Below are 17,007 nucleotides of genomic sequence, written 5' to 3'. Positions count from 1 at the left end.
TTGGATTTGAAATAACGGACCCAGGGCTGCCGTGACACCGCGAACCGTTTTCTGAGTGTTCCTGGGTGAGGGAAGATCACCGAGCGTACCACACACCCCGCGTCGCTGCCACGCTCTCCCCCCTTTCCCTCTTTTACTCACCGAGAAGGCAGAAACGTCTCTGGCCTAAACGAACCTCAGGCCTAGAACGAGAAACGTCGCAGTAAAAACGTACTCGGGTCATCTTCCCCTCAAAGGCGACAGAGAGATTTATGTAACGTGTTTTATTTAACTTGACTGCTGCAAGTAAATTTAAAAACAAACTATGAGAATAAAAATACATTATCTGTAAATGTAAAATGCCTTTGCTTCAAAGGATGGTATTTAAACTACTCGGAGGTTGGGACACAATGAATTTTACAAAAAATAAATACAGCTCCGTCGCTGCTCAGCCAGCTGGGGAATCCGGGGGCGGCAGGGCCGGCAGCGAGCACGGCGGTATGCGACAGAGCGCGCGCTATTTATAGCTCAGCATAAATACCTCGGTCTGCTGCGCGCGTTCAGCTGCGCGCCGCACGCCCTCTCTCGCGGCACGACACACGCGGGACGCGGCCGTTACTCCCAGAAATGAAGGGCCCCTGCGCGTCCCCCCCGCCCAAGGTGGGCCCCACTGCACCCCAGCCTGCTGCAGCGCCGGGGACGGCTTAAACCGGCCAGGCCCCTCTGCGACCCTCCACCGGCGCGCAGCGGTTTGAAGGCACTGTCAAAGTTTCAGCCTTGGCGAACAGCCCAGCCCCCGCCAGCGGCTTTCCCGGCTCCGCAGCCGAGCAGCGCGGCACCCAGCGCTGCTCGAGGCAAACCGGATTTTTTAAAGCTGTGAAGACGCTGCCGTGGGGATGGGGCTCTGACACTGCTCCATCCAGGGGCAAGCCAGCAGGCGCGCAATCAAGTATCCAGGCTTTCCATTCTGAATTAAGTTTAAATTCTATTTTTTTTTCCCTATTGGTTAAAAATGAAAGACGGAAAAAGCAAACACATCCAGCCAACACCTCAGCCATTGTCACACTTCACAGGTTTCCTGAAGGTGCGACGCCTATTTTTGGGCGAGCCGGACTGCAGCTTCAGCTGTTGGCTTGTTCAAGAAACATTCCAGGAGTAACCTGCACGCAGCTTCTCCTCCGCTCAGGTAGGAGAGGAAACACAGCCCCGGCTAGCGGCATCACCGGGGCAAGCATAAAGGCAAATCTGACGCAGGCCAAAAAACCAGCAAACCCCAAACAAAAAGAAAAAAAAAACAAACCTAAAAATCACTAAAATCACTACCTTTCAATCCACAAACGCTGGCTAACTCCCACACCTCCGGCAGAACACCCCAGCAGCGTGTTCCAATTGCCCAAATCCCGAGGGCTCCTGCAAACCAGAGCTGCGTGAGGCACAAGAGCCCCGCGGCGCGGGGGGTTCCCTCACACAGGCTGCTGCCTTTCGCAGCAACTCTGCGCCAGGGCACCCGAACACCCTGGCAGCTCCGCGAGCCTGCGGAAACCTCCTGCGGGAGCCGTGCTCAGCTTTCCCAGTAAGTTTTTTTTTTTTTTTTTTCTAAAATGCTACAGTGCTGACTTAGCTCCTTTAAAACGGTGAAGAAATAAAAACTCGCCCTTGCCGCGCGGGGCTGCCTGCCCAACGAGCGCGCCGGAGCTCGGCACAGGAGAACCGGCAGCAAGGAAGCAGCTCTTTGTGCCCAGTTCAGCCCTGCGGCACCGGGAAGGGAGGGAGGACGGCTCCTCCCGAGGGCAGCAGCGGCCCCAGAGTCGCTCCTTGGGCCAGCTGAGGGGTGCTCGCTTCCCCCCTTCCCCTAAAGGGGGGATCGGAAGTGAAGCAATCTAGCTGCGAGAACGCCATTAAAAGATAAATAAGGGCGTTTCTCCTCAGAAGGGAAAAGTGCTCTGGTAGGAAGGGCTGGAAAACAAACGCCTGCAGAAGTTCCAACGCCGCAGCTGAAAACAGCCCACCGAAACACAGGAAGACCTGAGGTCAGACAGAAGGTGACGCTTCGTAACCCAGCCGCGGTGAGACCCCTGCTGCGGGACGTCAGCTCCTTCTGAAGGCGTGAGCGAGGACCCCGGCGCCAGAGCGGGAAGGGCCGTGCGCTCACGCTACCCTCTCAGCCCTGGCAGGCCTCCAGCCCCCGTGGGAAGGCCTGTCCCTGCTCTGGCCGCGCAGAGGAAGACCTGCGTAGGAGCTCTGCCTTCCTCCGAGGCCCAGAGCAGAGGCGGGATCCAGACCACCGTCCTACCAGACAGACCCCTCCTGAAAAAGGAACTGAAGAAAGGAGTTTGGTGGCAAACGAAGCGTTACGGGGTGAAGGAGCTCCCAGAGAAAAGGCGTCTGGCCGAAAGCCGTAAGCTGCGGTGCCACGGTGCCACTCAACGCGATCCCTCTCCCCAGAGTCCGCCCCTCGGGCCTCCTCTGCGGGCAGCGCGGCGCCTTCTCCCGCCCCGGGGAAGGGCCGAGGGAGCTGCAGCGCAGGCCTCGCTGCCGGCCGGCTGCGGTTCCTCAGCAGCACGTCAAACATTCAGAGTTTGCACTCCCTCTACGATCAGTACGTTTGTTTCCAAGCACCGTTTGCCTCTGCCTTCGCTCAAAGCAACACTGGTTCTGGATAACGAACTCCACCAAGCCAGGGGGCAGCGCCCTGCCCTGCTAACGAAGCTCGTTAAGGTTCTGGTTGTCAAGGTCTTGGTGCTGCCTGTTCAAGTTGATGGTGTTGTTGTCCAGCGTGATGCCGTCGTCCTCCTGCGTGGTTTCCGGCATGAACTGGCGGAATATGCTGACGCTGCCGTGCCAGAAGATGGGCTCGGGCAGTCGGCCCACCACGCTCCACGTTCGCATCTCGGGGTCGTAGGCTTCCAGGACGTCCGAGAGTTCAAAGGTGTTATCGTAGCCTCCAGAGACGTAGAGCTTCCCACCCAGCACGGCCACGCTTCCCCCAACGTGAACCTGCAATTCAAAAATAAGTATACACCATAAGGGAAAGGAGGGTTTTGCCCAGTTAGGCAGACGATAGAGGTGTCGGCTGCTGTCCTGCAACTGCTCGCTTGGACGGGGCGCAGCGCGCACCAGCTGCCGGCCGGCTCTGAACCAGCGCTGCCCGCGCACCAGGAGCAGACGGCGTTTCTAGCTCCGCTCTGCTCTGGCGTGCCGGGCTGAACACCGGCTACGCAATCACAGTCCAGGGCCTTTTCTTCCAGGTGCCTGTGACACACGTAAATGCACTCGCTGCGCAAGGGGTTCCAGTCTGACGAGCAGCCGGTTTCCAAAGGTGAAGGAAGCCAGGTTTTAACGCTGACAGGCACCCAGCCGGGCGGTAGGCATCCTACCTGAAGCATGGCAGGGATTTTATCCCATTCGTTCTTCGCTGGATTGTAAACATCCACTTCAGCCGAGTCGTCTCTGTGGGAGATAACACAAATTACTCTGCTGCGTTCTGAAAACCTCCCGCCTTGTGAAGTCCCCGGTTCGACGGCCTGAAACACTGCCACGAGCACTTCTGCCGACTTCCACCTCCCTAAGTCGGCTGCTCCACCCGAGACAGCGGGGTGAGATGCTCCGGACTGTGAGCTCCACTCAGAGGCCAGTGCGCAGCCACGCCACTGCTGGGCTGGAGATCACTGCGCAATCTCGAGGGCTTTCTCAAGTCTGGTTTCTTTTTTCACGTCTGCATCTGCAGGAGGGGTGTTCACAGACTAACTGTGCAAGCCTGCATTTCACAGACCCGTCTGGCTTTGGTGCCGAGTGCTTCAGGGTCTGGAAGAAAAACTACTGCTGATCTGGAGAGGCGGAAACCTCCACGCGCTTCAGAGTAACGGCAGCCCTACTGCTTGAGATTTCTGCCAACGCCAAATTTAGATGGGCTGCGAGAGAAGAGCTGGCAGGGGCGGCATAATCCCCCAAGGCTTCTCACCCACTGCCTCGCAAGGCGGAAGGGCGACAGCGACAGGTGAGGGGCGTTTGTGACACAGAAGCGCGCGCCGCTGACACAGGAATGCAGAGAGGACAAGGTCAGGGCAGCCGGAGAAGCACTGTCAGTCACTCCAAGACAGTCCTGCTACAGGCGGATTCAAAAGGCTGCAAGGAAGACGTCATTGTCCTTCTGTCTATCGCAGCACCGTGCATTGCCAGGCGCTGCGCGGGTGACGAGGCACCGCTGACTATTGCTGCCGGGAATCTGAGCAGGGGAGGAGTGGAAGCAAACGGGAAACCTCACCTACGACAGGAGCGTCTGTTTAGCAAGCCATTACCTCAGAAATGCTAAGCCTGCGGCGAAGCCGAGGCGCGTGCTGTGGGACCTGCTGGTTACCCTCTGGACAAGCGTTCCTAAGGTCCCCGGACGATACACACCTAAAACCGGCTTCTTTAGTCTGAGTTACTTCTGCGATGTGCCTGGAACTGAGCTGACATTCACTGAACAGAACACCTCTAACGTGGGCGCGTGGGAGCGAGTGCTCCGAGCCCCAGGGAGCCGCGCCAAGACCGACCTTTCTTCCTCACAGCCAGGAGCTGGTCCCTGCCCTGCAACACGGTGCCTGGGAACCAGACCCTGCCGCCAAGCTGTTCGTACCGGGAAGAACTGCAGCTGTTCACAGCGCCTCCCGTAACGCACAGCAGCAGAGTCAAATCTTCCACGCGTGAAGCTGAAAACCCCGGCGGGCTGGAAGGGAAAGGGGGCAGAGCTCTCCCCACGCGGTTTCAGGCACTGGTGGTCAGGCCAGCACCTCCTCTCCCGCTCGGGCTCAGCTCTAAGGGGGCAGCCGCAGCCCTAAGCCTCGCTGCTGGGCGGTATTTAGTTACGGAGCTAGCGTTCTATAGCACAGTGTGCGCTGGAAAACCTGTCCCGCCAGAGGGGATGGTCCGTCAGAAGCTGTAGTCTGAGCTACTTAAAACCAACCAAAAAATGAGTCTGATTTATTCGTAACCTGTTCCTCTGCCCCCCACAGATTCTCTTACAGCTTCACGCAGAGCAGCAGCCCACGTGCAGCACGTGAAACGAGGAGACAAAACCCTGACCCCGATAATCTCCTCACTAACTCCTGCAGGCGCACAAGCGATCAGAGATCCTGACGTGTCAGTTGCCACTATTTCAGATGGGTAAGAAAAAGGCAAACCAGTAGAACCAGCTGGTGACAAGCAGCCGAACAGCCAGAACGCCCCTGCCAGGATTTACTGGAAACCAGGAGATCAAACTGCTACCTGCAAACAACTGCGGGAACCTGAGACGCTCGGCTGAACCCAGCGAACCAAACCAAAGGGCCTGGGCAAAAGCTGCTGCTTTACGCAAAGCCAAGGGGAGATTAAAAAAAGAAAAGTGTCTGGAGGCCGGCACAGAAGTCTATGTTTGCTCAGAGTCAGCGCAACAAGATGAAATGCTTCAGCTCCAGCGTGCCTTTCGGTTATTTTTAATTAAGTGGATAACCGAAGTGTTTGTGCCACCAGGACAGCCTCAGATGGGTAATTAAGTCCCAATTTGGAAAGGCGCTTAAAAATAGCGACCAATCATCTCATCTTCAGTCCTCTTATCTCTGCTGAGACGGAGGATGTCCTCTCCTGCGCTACAGTTTAACGTTTTCTTGGCGCTTACTCACTTATTTATAGCAACAAGGGGGGTGGAACCAGAAGCCCAGAAAACCGAGAAGCCTATTTCCAAGCAGCGCTGCTGACTTCAGCCAGATTTATACCTGGCTACTCCTCAGCGCATGGGTTTATTTTCAGACGTCCTCACACAATTTTAGGCGTAGCTCTTGGAGGTCTAGCTACACAAGGAGGGAGGCGTGGTGGTTTACAGACCCACTGCGCCATCAGAGGAAGCAGCCCTGCGCTCTCCCAATGCAGGGCTCTCCTACAGCCCCCCGCGAAACCCGCACGGCTTCCGGGGGAGCCCCTGGGCGTGCCCGGTGGGGCCGCAGGGAGGGAGGCGACAGCCCCGCTGCTCACCTGATGAAGTACATGAGGCCGTTGAGCGTGACGGTCTTCGGGGCGAAGGACCAGGGCGGCAGGTGGCCGCAGTTCACCAGGGACCAGAGGTCGCTGTCGGGGTCGTAGCACTGCATGACCATGGACTCCTGGCCGGCCAGGGAGCCGATGGCGAAGAGCTTGCCGCGGCAGGAGGTGGTGGAGCAGTTGTCCATGGGGTAGAGCATGGGCTGCAGAGCCTCCCAGCTGTCCACCGAGTGGTCGTAGCGCTCCGTGCTGTCGGAGGCGATCACATACAGCAGCCCGTCCAGGACCGTGGAGCTGTGGTACTCTCTGGCCTTTAGCATGGGAGACACCTCCGTCCACTCGTTCACGCTGGAGTTGTACCTCCAGACGCAGTCGTAGAGCCTCGACCCGTCCGATCCCCCTGCAGCACAGCACGCAGCGTTTCAAAGCGTGGTTTCGCAAAGGGAGCTACTACGGGGCGAGGGAGGAGAGGGCTTGGCTCGGGACGGGGACCTGTGTTACGTCTTCCAGCTACACCTCCTCCAGACCCACAGGCACTTTTTGCTGCCCGGGGCCGTACCCTGAGAACATTCCAGTGCTGGGGCACCGCGGCAGTGTGGGCTGTGAGGATTTTGACGGAAGTTTTGCAATGTTTCTTTCCTAGCAAGCCAGGAAGGATTTCTCCCACGTCATTCCCAGTCACAACTCAAAACAAGTCTCCCAGGGTTGGACGACCTCCAGCCTCCCAAATAAACATCGTGCTCCCCGTTTTGCAACCCCTGCTCTGTTGCTATCCAGAAGATGCTGCAATGTAGCGGAGACTAATGCTCACCAGTGCCTGGCTGCCAAGGCAGCACAGAAACCGTCCCAGCCTCCCCGCTGCCCGCCCTACACTGCTGACACTAAGCAGAACGACCAAAGATCCCTGCCAGCAGCGGCCGTGCCGAAACACCTGGCTCCCAGCAGCCCTGGCGCCCCCAGACCCGCTAGGGATTGCTCCGGGAAGCTCCCACGGGACGTGAGGGCGTCCCCACAAACGAGCTGTGTGGTAGCCCATCATTTTTACGGCCCTGCCCGTAAAGCAGAACCTCGTTTTCAGCTCGTCACCAGACCAGGAACAGTTCTCTGTTCACCCGTGTTTGCCCTGCCCCTCAAATCGTTGCCAGCGCATCCCGCACGCCCAGCACAAGCGGTTCTGCAGCGCCCGCGTTCTCAGGCATTGGTTTGTTACGGCCGCCACAGGGCTTCTGCTCCCGCGTGGGGATGTGGTTCCAAGGAGACACCTATGTGCAGACTGGCAGCCGAATTCACGCAGCCACGTCACCCTGACAGAAGTGACCACAGCCCAGCGTGCTGCGCGGAGGCAGGAGAGGTGCTGGGGAAGGCAGCGTGACTCACAGGCACCGGCCGGCGGAGGGACCGGCGCTTTCTGACGTGCCTCTGCCTCAAGCACACGCGTGGCCTGTGACTCACGCGGCTCGGCACCCAAACACCTTCGCAGCCAGAAATCCAAAACCCTCTCAGGTCACTCCTGTCCCCAGCGGGAGCGATCACAAAGTTCCACCTGCGCAAGCTTTGTGACTTCTGCCCACGTGCTCAGGAGCATTAGTCATGACAAAATACCTCCCGGGCTGAGCCCAGCCGCTAAATCCAGCACCGACTCCAGGAGTCCCTGTGCCCGCCTTCAGGCTGCAGCCCCGCTGAGCCCCAGCAGAGTTTCGGCCTCTGCTACCCCGAGAAAAGCCAAATCTCGCTGCCAGAACCCCCACGTTTTCAATGGGAATCTCAACACCAGTGCTTTCGCGCCCCGCACGCCTTACCGGTGACATAGATGTCGTTGCCCAGCGCGGCGACGCTGTAGCCCCCGCCCAGGTGCTCGGGGAACTCGGCCAGGTAGCGCCAGTGGCCGGTGCGCGGGTTGTAGCAGTCGACAGTGACGAGCTCGTCGCAGTCACGGTCGCAGCCGCCCACCAGGACGAGGATCTCGGCGAGGCCGGTGGAAGGCCGAGGGCGCATGCGGGCGCAGGGCCCCCGGTCGTGGCGGTCGAGGCGGGCGGCCTGGAAGTCGCGGGCCTCGCGCAGGAGGCGCAGGCAGGGCGGGCAGCGGGCCACCAGCGGCTCGCCCTCCACGTGGGCCAGCAGGTAGAAGCGGCGCACGAAGGGCAGGCGCACGTGGGCCAGCAGCTGGGGCAGCAGCGGGGCGCGGGTGGCGGGGTCGGCGCGCACCCAGCGCAGCGCCAGCTGGAAGGCGGCCTCCTCCTTGGGGACGCAGAGCCCGTCGTCACGCAGGTAGGAGAGGAGGCGCGGCAACGGCAGCCGCTCCAGCTGGGCGCCCAGCTCGCCCACGTGCCGCAGGACGAAGCGGTGGGCGGCGGCCGCCAGCGCCGGGCAGGCGAAGGCCTCGGCGAAGTCCTGCATGTCCAGGGCGTTGGCGGGCTCCAGCTGGCGCGCCAGCCAGGCGCCGCAGGCCTCCTTGACGGCGGGGAACTGCAGCAGGTCGGCGGCACGCAGCAGGCGCTCGGCGATGTCGGGGCCCAGCCCGCCCACTCGGCCGGTGTAGGCGAAGTCGAGGAGGCGCGCCAGGCACTCGGGCTCCACGCCGTGCAGCCGCACCCGCTCGGCCCGCGCCTCCCGCAGCGCCCCGCCAAACATGGCGCGGAAGTAGCCGGAGGCGGCAGCCAGGACGGCGCGGTGCGCCCCGAACTCCCGGCCGCCCGCCACCACCGTCACGTCGAGCAGGCTCCGCTCTGCTCGCAGCGCGCTCAACCCCCGCAGCAGCGACACCGCGTGCGCTGGCTCCCCCGTTGCCGCCGTCCCTGTCCCACCGCCACTGCTGCCTGTGCTCGCTGCCATGCCGTGCCTGTGGGAGAGCACCTGCTGCGTCAACCCTGAGAGCAGCTTGCAGGACAGAGAAAAGAAAAGAAAAAAACAAAACAAAACAAAAAAACGGAAGAAAAAGGTGAGTTAGCACAGGGAAAAACGTCCCCTGGCCAGGAAGCGGGCTAAACTAAACAGCCCTCGAAAACATCCTCCTTCCCCCGTCGCAGACGAGCAGCAGTTGCATAACGTGCAGCCGCTGCCAGCAGCCTTCCCTGCTCAGTCTAAGTACATTTTTAAGAAGCTCACGTTGAAGTTTCCCAGGGTTAAGGCAGCCTCGCAAGAGCCAGGCAGAGCTTTGTAAACCCGACAGCTTCCCAAACGTTGTGCCCAAGCCCCCGGGGCCTCACCTCTCGGCCAGGGCGCCCCGCGGGAGCAGCCCCCGCCGCTGCTCGAGGACAAAGGGGAGCTCCCCAGAAGCGAGGCGCCGAGGGGGCTGTTCCCAGCAGGCACGCTCTCTGACCCCCCCGCTCTGTGGCGGTCGGAGGCCGGGCCGCAGAAGCCCAGCGAGCGTTAGGGCCGGTGTCCTGCCAGGCCTCCCCGTCCCGCTCACGTCCAGCGCGCTCGCCAACCGCTTCCACTCAAACAAGCGAACGCGTTCTTCCTCGCTCGGCTCGCGCGTTCCCAGCCTTTTCGGCCGCGGCAGCCCCGAGCGACCCGCGCCACGCTCGGCACATCCGTGCGGTGCCAAACCGGATTCCTCCGCGCACAAAACAAACCGCGCCCACGGCCGGCGACGCGCGGCAGGGCGGCACCGGGGCAAGCGAACCCGAGCAGCGGGGCAGCAGCTCCCCAGCAGCGCGGCCGCTGCCCCGGGCCCCTCCCTGCCACCTGCCCGGCGCCAGCGGCTCCCCGGGGCCAGCCCCCGCCGCGCGGGTTACAGCCGGCCGGGGACAACCGGGAGGCCGCGGGGGCGGGAGCGGCGGCGGGGGTGGGGAGGCGCGGGGGGAGCCGCTGGCGCCGCCGGGAGAGCCGAGGGCTTTGCGCGGCGGGGGGGCGGCTGCCAGCGGGGCCCAGCGGCCGGGGCTCCCGAGCGGCGGCCGTGCTGCCCGTCCCCGTCCCCGCCGCCACCGGCCAGGCCGGCCTCCTCCCGCCGGGGCCTATCGCGGCCCGCCGCCCCGGTGCTCCCTGGGTTCACCGCTCCGCTCGGCGCCCCGCTCTGCTCACCGCTGGGCTCAGCGCTCCGCTCCCCGGTGCCCCGGGCTCCGCTCCGCTCGGCGCCCCGCTCGCCGCCCGGCCCCGCCCTCCAGCGGCCGTGCCCAGCCTGCCGCTCCCGGCGCGCCCCGCGGCCGCCACCGCGCATGCCCGCCGCCCCGCTCCCGGCAGCACCCGCGCAGCCCAGGACTACGGCTCCCGGCGGCCCCCGCGCGGGCGGACTCCCACTCCCGGCGCCCCCCGCGCGGCAGGACTACCGTTCCCGGCGGCCCCCGCGCGGGCGGCCGCCCCTTCGCCGCCTCCCGCCGGTACCGAGCGGTTCGCGGGTGTCGGCGCTGCCCGGTTGCTGCCTTCGCCTCCCGAGCCGGGACATGGACTCCGACTCCTGCGCTTCCCCGTTCGCCCCGGAGGTGAGGGGGGACCCTGGGGAGCGGCGGGAGTGGGGGGGGCGTCTCCCGCCGCCCGGCCCGGCCCGGCCCGGCCCGGCCCGGCCCGGTCCGTCCGCCCCCCGCCCGCCAGTGCCCGCTCCCCGCCGCCGCCCCGCCGCGGGGCCGGGGCCATCTTGTGCCGGCCGAGCGCGGAGCGGCGGGGCGAGGAATGGCGGCGGCGCGCCCCGCCGTGTCCCGCCGCGGGGGGCGGTCCGCCTGCGGGCCCGGTACCGAGAGCGGGGGGCGCGGGGGCGGGGGGCGATGGGGGGCGGCGGCGGCGCTGCCCGGGTGCCGCCGCCGCGGGGGGTGGGGGTGGGGCGGCGCGGGGAGCGGCGGGCGGGGCGGGGATGCGGGGAGCGGCGGCGGCGCCTCCCCCCGGCCGTGCCCGGCCCCGCGGCCGCCGCTGACCCCCCCCCCCGTTCCCCCGCAGGACTTCTCCCCCGCCGCCCGGCGGCACCGGACCGTGGAAGACTTCAACAAGTTCTGCACCTTCGTCCTGGCCTACGCCGGCTACATCCCGTACCCGCAGGAGGTGAGGGGCGCGGGGCGGTCCCGGCGGGGCCTCCGCGGCAGCGGCCGCTCGGCGTTTTTTTGTAAAACCGGACGCTGCGAGGCGGCTACGCCTCCGCGCCGATCCCCGAGACAAAAGGGGAACCGCGGCAGCTGGGAAGGCTCGGGGGCTGGGATGGGTGGCTGCTTTTTGGGCGGGGTGAAAAAAGTGCGGATCCCGGAATGGCTCCCTCGCCCTTGCCGGGGCCGGGGCCGCGGCTCTGCCCGCCGGAGATCCCCGCGGCGGCGCGGGGCGAGCGGCGGCCTGAGCCCGGGCGAGCCCGGCCGGGCGAGGCAGCGCCGGAGGGAAGGACGCAGCGCCTCGGCGCCGCAGGGAATCGGCTCCGAATTAACGCTTTCTTGACGGTTTCCAGGAAACGCCGCTGAGGAACAGCCCCAGCCCTCCCAACAGCACCGGAGGCACGATCGACAGCGATAGCTGGGACCCGCGGTTCAATGACATCCCCTCTTCCGTTTCCCTGCCCGCCAAGAACAGAAAGAGCTTCAGTCAGCTTAAGCGTGCCAAGCCATACGGCTCTCTGTTCCAGCGGGCAAAACCCGGCAACTTCCTGCCGGAGCGAAAGCAAATTGACAAGATCAGGAAGAAGAAAAAGCTGAAGAGAAGGGAAACGGAGGTGTCTGCAGAGGAGGACTACGAGGAGAAGCTGCTGGAGCTGGAGGCGGAGGACTCTTACGTAGAGACGCCGATGAGCCCCTCGTCTGAGGGCGACCCTCAGTCCGCGACCGAGCACTGCTCAGTGTGGGACTCTGACACGACTTCCAGCGTCTCCTACCCTGCCGTGACGGCCGAGCAGACGGTGGAGATCCAGAGCGTGGGCAAACGAACGGTCATTCGGCAGGGCAAGCAGGTGGTCTTTCGGGACGAGGACGGCACCGGCGATGACGAGGACATCATGGTGGATTCGGGTAGGTGGCCTGGCTCTCAAAAGAGGATCAGCCAGGTGGAAGCGGCGGTGCTGTTGCTGATCTCTTTGGTGCTTTACTTGTAGCATGAGGGTAATGCCAAGGTGCGCTGCCTGGGCAGAATTAAGTAGCGGTTGGGTTTTCTGGGGGAAGCGGGGGTGTTGGTTGACTGCTTTTGCAATAGGTTAGGGGGAGAAGTTGCGAATTTGTGGTAGCAGCTGGTTCTCCTCTCCTGGGTTACAGCCTCTCATGTACTGCTGAGTCTCCTCCTGTGCGGGTGAGACTAGCTCCTCTTAAGAGGAGAAAAATCAGCCAAGTGCCTGTCTGTGAAACCCAGGCAGCTAATGCAGCATGAAAGGAGAGCAGATTCCCAGTGCGCGTGAGATGCTGGCCATTAAAATCATAGCTTGCTGTTCTGTTTTAGATGACGATTCCTGGGACCTAGTCACTTGCTTCTGCATGAAGCCTTTCGCCGGGCGGCCGATGATCGAGTGTAACGAGTGCCACACCTGGATCCACCTCTCCTGCGCCAAAATCCGCAAGTCGAACGTCCCAGAGGTCTACATATGCCAGAAGTGCCGGGACTCCAAGTTTGACATTCGCCGTTCGAACCGCTCCCGGATGGGCTCGCGCAGGCGCTTTCTGGACTAGGGGAGGGAGGCGCGTGCTGGTGCACTGCGCGGGCGGGCGGGCGAGCTGCGGCCGCCGGCCGGGGAGAGCTCCCCCGAACTGCTGCTGCTCAGGCCAAAGGGCTGCCCGGCTGGCCTGCGCTAACAGGGACGAGGAATCACCAAGTCTTGGGCAGCCGGGGCTGGAAGAGGCGGACTGGTCAGAACTGCTGCTAGATACCGACTAGCTCGAGGGACAGACTGAGCTCTCCGGGTTCGGTGGGGTTTTGTCCGGTTACGACTATGAACTGGGTGATGTCTGGGAAATGTATAATACCTTTGCCACGTATGTTTTCTCATCCCATCGGGAAACTGCAAACCTGTGTGCTAGGAAACTCCTCCTCCTCTAAAGAGGGTGGAGGAGGGAATCTGTGTGAAGAGTCTGAAAAGTAAACGGCCATGTGTTTTAATTTTCATGTACTATTATACCTGCCCATTTGTCCGTATTTATCCATCTCAGATCCTGAGGCTCCGTGGGAGCGAGCGCCAGCGCGTACTGGCCTCTGACCATCCCCTCCTCTCCATTGGGCCGGGGCAGTAGGGGAGTTATGTGACTTGGCACCGTTCAAATAAAACGGGACTGCGTCCTGCGCCGAGGGACCGGCGCGTTGAAAAGAAGAGAGCAGCCCTTTTTCTGGACAGGCAGCGCTGGCGACTAGCGACATTGGATTTCTTCCTAGAATGGTGATTTTCTGTGACTGTTTTGCATGATCGGCTCAAATGTGTATGGGGGTACCGTTTGCTCCGTTTCCCGGCCCTTCGTTAGACTCTGAGGGGCTGCTTTAAGAAGATGACGACTCTCCCTTGTCTCAGCCCAGCATTCAAACGTGGACTGTAAAAGCGGCCGTAGTAAACTCAGAACCTGGCAGGTCTGGTTTGGGATTTGATCATTTCCATCAGAGTACTACAGCTGAGTTGACTTTATTTTCACTGTTTGTTTTTTGAGACTGGATTTGTCATAAAAAACCGGAATCTTTAACCTATTGGTTGGGAATTATACAGATAAAAGCAAACGCAGCTACGCAGCTAGCAAGATGAAGTGCAATGAAGATCCATCCGGTGCAGGGGAGGCCAGGAGAGCGTCGAGGCCGATGCTGCGGTCCCTTGACAGGACTTCCTAGGGCCTCAGCCCAAGGGAAATCCGTTTGGAAACACGACAGGGAGTTGAGGCAGGTACGCAAGGCCACCGAGATGGCAGCGTTGTTCCTCAGTGACCGAACAGTGAGCCGTATACGTCGCACAAATTCGGCTGTTTCCGGGTGTTTCTGTGAAGTTACGCCTGATGAACGACGTGTGCTCTCTGCGGCGAGACCGCGAGGGCAGGGGAGCCGCTGGCTGGAACCGCAGCCAACGTCAGACTAGCCGTACTGGTAGGAACGCGTCCACCTTAGTCCCGCAGATACACCGCACTGGAGCGCCGCCTTACCAGAGCCCTGGCTCTGCAGGAGATGCATCCCAGTGATGACCACGGGTCTTTCCAGTACACAGGCAGGTACCCTCCTTCAGATGTCTGACATGGGGCTGGCCACAGCTTCAGGCAGACAGTCCGGCCCTGCAGCGCCCTGGGGCTCCGCTGCGCGGGACGCGGGGCTGTGAGAGGTCTGCCGGCCCGGGTCAGCATGATAGAGCCGCATGACCTGCAACGGTTCTTCAGTCCTGCCTCTGTAAAAATCCTGTTCCTCCAGGCTGCAGCAACAGACTCCGGGTTCTGAAAACCAGCTCCAGCTTCTGTAAAATTTTAAGACCACGACCGTGGTGTGCTGCCTTCCAGAAGCTACGTGGAACCACCGAGGAGTTTGCCAAAGACTTGCCCCTGACGGCTGCCTGACTGTTATTTGCAGCCAGAAAAAATAACCAAAGTTCTCAAATGCTGCCATTTCACTCTGCAAACAGAAAGGCTTTGGAAGATCCCGGTCACGAGCTGCGTGAGGGCTGGACCTGCTCTGGAAGTTGGTAACTCTGTGTTTACAGTGTGTCAATTCAATTGAACCTCCGTGGAGTGTGTTCCTGAAGCCTTTACGGGAGAAATTGTGAACTGCCAAGCGAACAGTCTCTTTTTCACCGAGGTTCTAATCGACGTGACTGACTCTTGTTGTGTTACCTTTTCAGATTTATCCCATAGATGGTGTCTGACAAGTCCAGCACGTTACAATATCAGCAGAGAGAAAAATAAAAAAGTAACGTCTCCATTCTTTTAGTTCATCACTTTCAGCCATGTATAATTATAGTTTAATTCAGAACTTTATTTTTTCATTAAAACCGTTTTAATGAACCATGTTCTTTTCTTAAATGTGAAACAAGTGAACAATGATTTTGTTTCATTCTGAACTCAGGTGTCTGTTATGATTTACTGGTGTGTAAAGCAGTTGTGCCAGGTGGCAGCAAGACTTGACGCTTTAAGCGTTCTGCCCTAAACAATGCCCGCTCCTTGCCCAGCCGCTGCTGCGAGCAAGGTAAATTGTGGTGGAGTGAGCCCCATCTCTGGGGCAGGGCGGAGCGATGGGCGGCAGGCCATGCCTGCTGCTGCAGGAGCCCAGAGTGGCTGAAGGCAGCCGGGCGCTGCACTGGGCTCGCAAAGGCACCTACCAAAAGGTGCAAAGGCTGGCGCGAGCCTGGGGGGAGAAGGGCTTGGGTCGGGATGCCTACGGCGTCGGCAGTGCGCGGTCCTGGCTAGGGTTCTTCGCGGAGGGCACCTGGAAGCAGGCATGAGTAGAGAAGCCAGGTGCAACTGCTGGCCAAGGTGGCCCCATGCCTGTCCCACTGGAGCCTCAGAACAGAACTTGGGCTGCGCTGCATCTGCTTTGCCAGACCCAAACCAAAACCCTTCTAAACCCTCCGGGAGCTGTGCTGAAGGGTACTTCCCTCCCACCCCTGCCCCACTGCAGGGCGGCACCGAGGCCCCTGAACCCCCAAAGGGACGCTGGTGCCTCGGTGCCCCCCCTCAGCTGCTGTACGTGCCCCAGCCCCAAAGGCACTGCTGCTCAGCCAGCTGTGTTCGAAGCAGCAGCCTTACGCCTTGGCAAACCTAAGAGAGCTCGATGCTTTGGAAATGGCACTGGATCGCGTTAGAAGCTAAGCTCCAGTTGCTTACGGTTTCTATTTTAATTCTGTTCGTTATGCTGTATTATGTAGGGTGCTAAACAAGTCCCAGAGGAGTGGTAGCCGAGAAATGGCAGTTTCTCACAGAGCAGAAATGATTGTGTGGAAAGCAGCAGTTTCTCAAGTGGGGCTACTCTTACAGTCTCTTTAAAACTCTGCACTGACAGAAAACAAGGGAGAGGAGGAGGTGGGCTGGAGCAAGCATTCAGCAGGAGACCAACCCAATACCTGGCTCAGTGGGAGGAGACGGGCAGGACAGGCGGCGGACTCCACTGTGCGGACACAGTTCAGCAGTGCTTGGCAATTCCGAACACTGCAAGGAAGCAAAAATGGAGCTCAGGCAGTAACTACTGCAGAGGAGAGCCTGCTGCAGCAGCCTCGCGGGTGGGGAAGGGCGCTCGCAGTACTTGAAAGGAGAGGAGAAGCAAGAGCCCGAACCCTCGGTGGGCTGATCTTGCAGGCACAGACGAGCTATACACTTTAACGATGTTTAGCCAGGGATCGGGGCAAGGCCTGCGTCGGTATCAGTCCTGAGGGATTCTACTTTAATGAGAGCTGCAAATTCAAATGTTCCAAGTGCAAAGTTCTTCTGTCCCTTGCTCAAACTTCTTTGCAATGAGACAGAAAGATCATTCTGAGGTGCTGGGAGAACACAGCAGAGAAGGGGAAGGCGGGAGAACCAAGACAGTTCTCTGATGAGAAGGCAGCTGTGATTAAGAGGAAAGCACCTGCCCGAGTCCAGGCCCTGGCCAGGCGGCTGAGCCATCCTCAGGGGTGAATGTACCGGTCGAGTTGCGCAGGAGGTTTAGACGGTTTTTACAGAACCAGTGCCTGGAGCTCTGTCTCCTTGTAGCCTTCCACTGGCTGAGCCACCCTGGGACATGGTTGTCAAAGACGAGAGCACGCACAGGAAGACAAGGGAAAACTCTAAAAAATAAATCCTAAACCTGTACCTCCACCTCAAGAACTTCCAGTTCAAAGGCTCTAGCTGGAAGGACTAGCATGGGTTCCCAGATCCTCATTAAGGCATTTTCATCATTTGCTGGGTCAATTAGAGATGGATGCGTCACCTCACGTTTCTATTGCATTTTAAAGCTTGCACCCAAAGGTGCTACCCTGTTCCAGGTTTTAACTGCTGGAGTAGGAGCCACACGCTCCACCTCTCAGAAACGTTATTGTTCAAGCACAAAATACCACGGGACATCTTGAAGTATGGAAGCAGTTTTTAGAATCACATTGCTATTTCTCTACATTTTAATGCAGACAATATGCAAGAGAACAGTTTCATGCCAGCAGACACTGTATCTCAGGAAGCGGTCAGAAATGAGAGCAGTTTTATTGTGCAAACTTCTTTC

At 60.5% G+C, this 17,007-nt stretch overlaps 2 protein-coding genes across 3 annotated transcripts; one reads left to right on the top strand and one right to left on the bottom strand.

The window, feature by feature from the left end:
* Window positions 1-944: 944 nt before the first annotated feature.
* Window positions 945-10,070, bottom strand: KLHL21 (kelch like family member 21). 2 transcript variants are annotated; one of them, XM_086764629.1, is made up of 5 exons: window positions 9,997-10,070; window positions 7,773-8,812; window positions 5,968-6,373; window positions 3,357-3,429; window positions 945-2,976 (listed from the first exon to the last, which is right to left on the bottom strand). In XM_086764629.1, the coding sequence occupies exons 2-5, from the start codon at window positions 8,803-8,805 to the stop codon at window positions 2,680-2,682; spliced, it is 1,809 nt and encodes a 602-aa protein (XP_086620755.1). In that variant the 5' UTR covers window positions 8,806-8,812; window positions 9,997-10,070; the 3' UTR covers window positions 945-2,679. The 2 variants fall into 2 exon arrangements, with proteins under 2 accessions (XP_086620755.1, XP_086620754.1); XM_086764628.1 differs by having other exon boundaries at window positions 7,773-8,850; window positions 9,997-10,064.
* Window positions 10,071-10,269: 199 nt separating this feature from the next.
* Window positions 10,270-14,881, top strand: PHF13 (PHD finger protein 13). Its single transcript, XM_086764670.1, has 4 exons — window positions 10,270-10,394; window positions 10,843-10,944; window positions 11,336-11,888; window positions 12,310-14,881. The coding sequence occupies exons 1-4, from the start codon at window positions 10,356-10,358 to the stop codon at window positions 12,534-12,536; spliced, it is 921 nt and encodes a 306-aa protein (XP_086620796.1). The 5' UTR covers window positions 10,270-10,355; the 3' UTR covers window positions 12,537-14,881.
* The last annotated feature ends 2,126 nt before the right edge of the window (window positions 14,882-17,007 follow it).

This window comes from Chlamydotis macqueenii, chromosome 21, assembly GCF_036417535.1.
Source record: "Chlamydotis macqueenii isolate bChlMac1 chromosome 21, bChlMac1.mat, whole genome shotgun sequence".
Lineage (NCBI taxonomy): Eukaryota > Metazoa > Chordata > Aves > Otidiformes > Otididae > Chlamydotis > Chlamydotis macqueenii.
Note: the sequence above shows the minus strand (reverse complement) of the source record. Positions and strands in the feature narration are given on the sequence as shown.

Excerpts from the sequence above, each read along its gene's own strand:
- PHF13 (XM_086764670.1), top strand. The coding sequence starts at position 10,356 with ATGGACTCCGACTCCTGCGCTTCCCCGTTCGCCCCGGAG. Across the intron at positions 10,945-11,335 it reads ACATCCCGTACCCGCAGGAG|GAAACGCCGCTGAGGAACAG; the intron begins GTGAGGGGCGCG and ends GACGGTTTCCAG. Across the intron at positions 11,889-12,309 it reads GGACATCATGGTGGATTCGG|ATGACGATTCCTGGGACCTA; the intron begins GTAGGTGGCCTG and ends GTTCTGTTTTAG.
- KLHL21 (XM_086764629.1), bottom strand. The coding sequence starts at position 8,805 with ATGGCAGCGAGCACAGGCAGCAGTGGCGGTGGGACAGGGACGGCGGCA. Across the intron at positions 3,430-5,967 it reads GGCCTCATGTACTTCATCAG|AGACGACTCGGCTGAAGTGG; the intron begins GTGAGCAGCGGG and ends TATCTCCCACAG. Across the intron at positions 2,977-3,356 it reads AAATCCCTGCCATGCTTCAG|GTTCACGTTGGGGGAAGCGT; the intron begins GTAGGATGCCTA and ends TTTGAATTGCAG.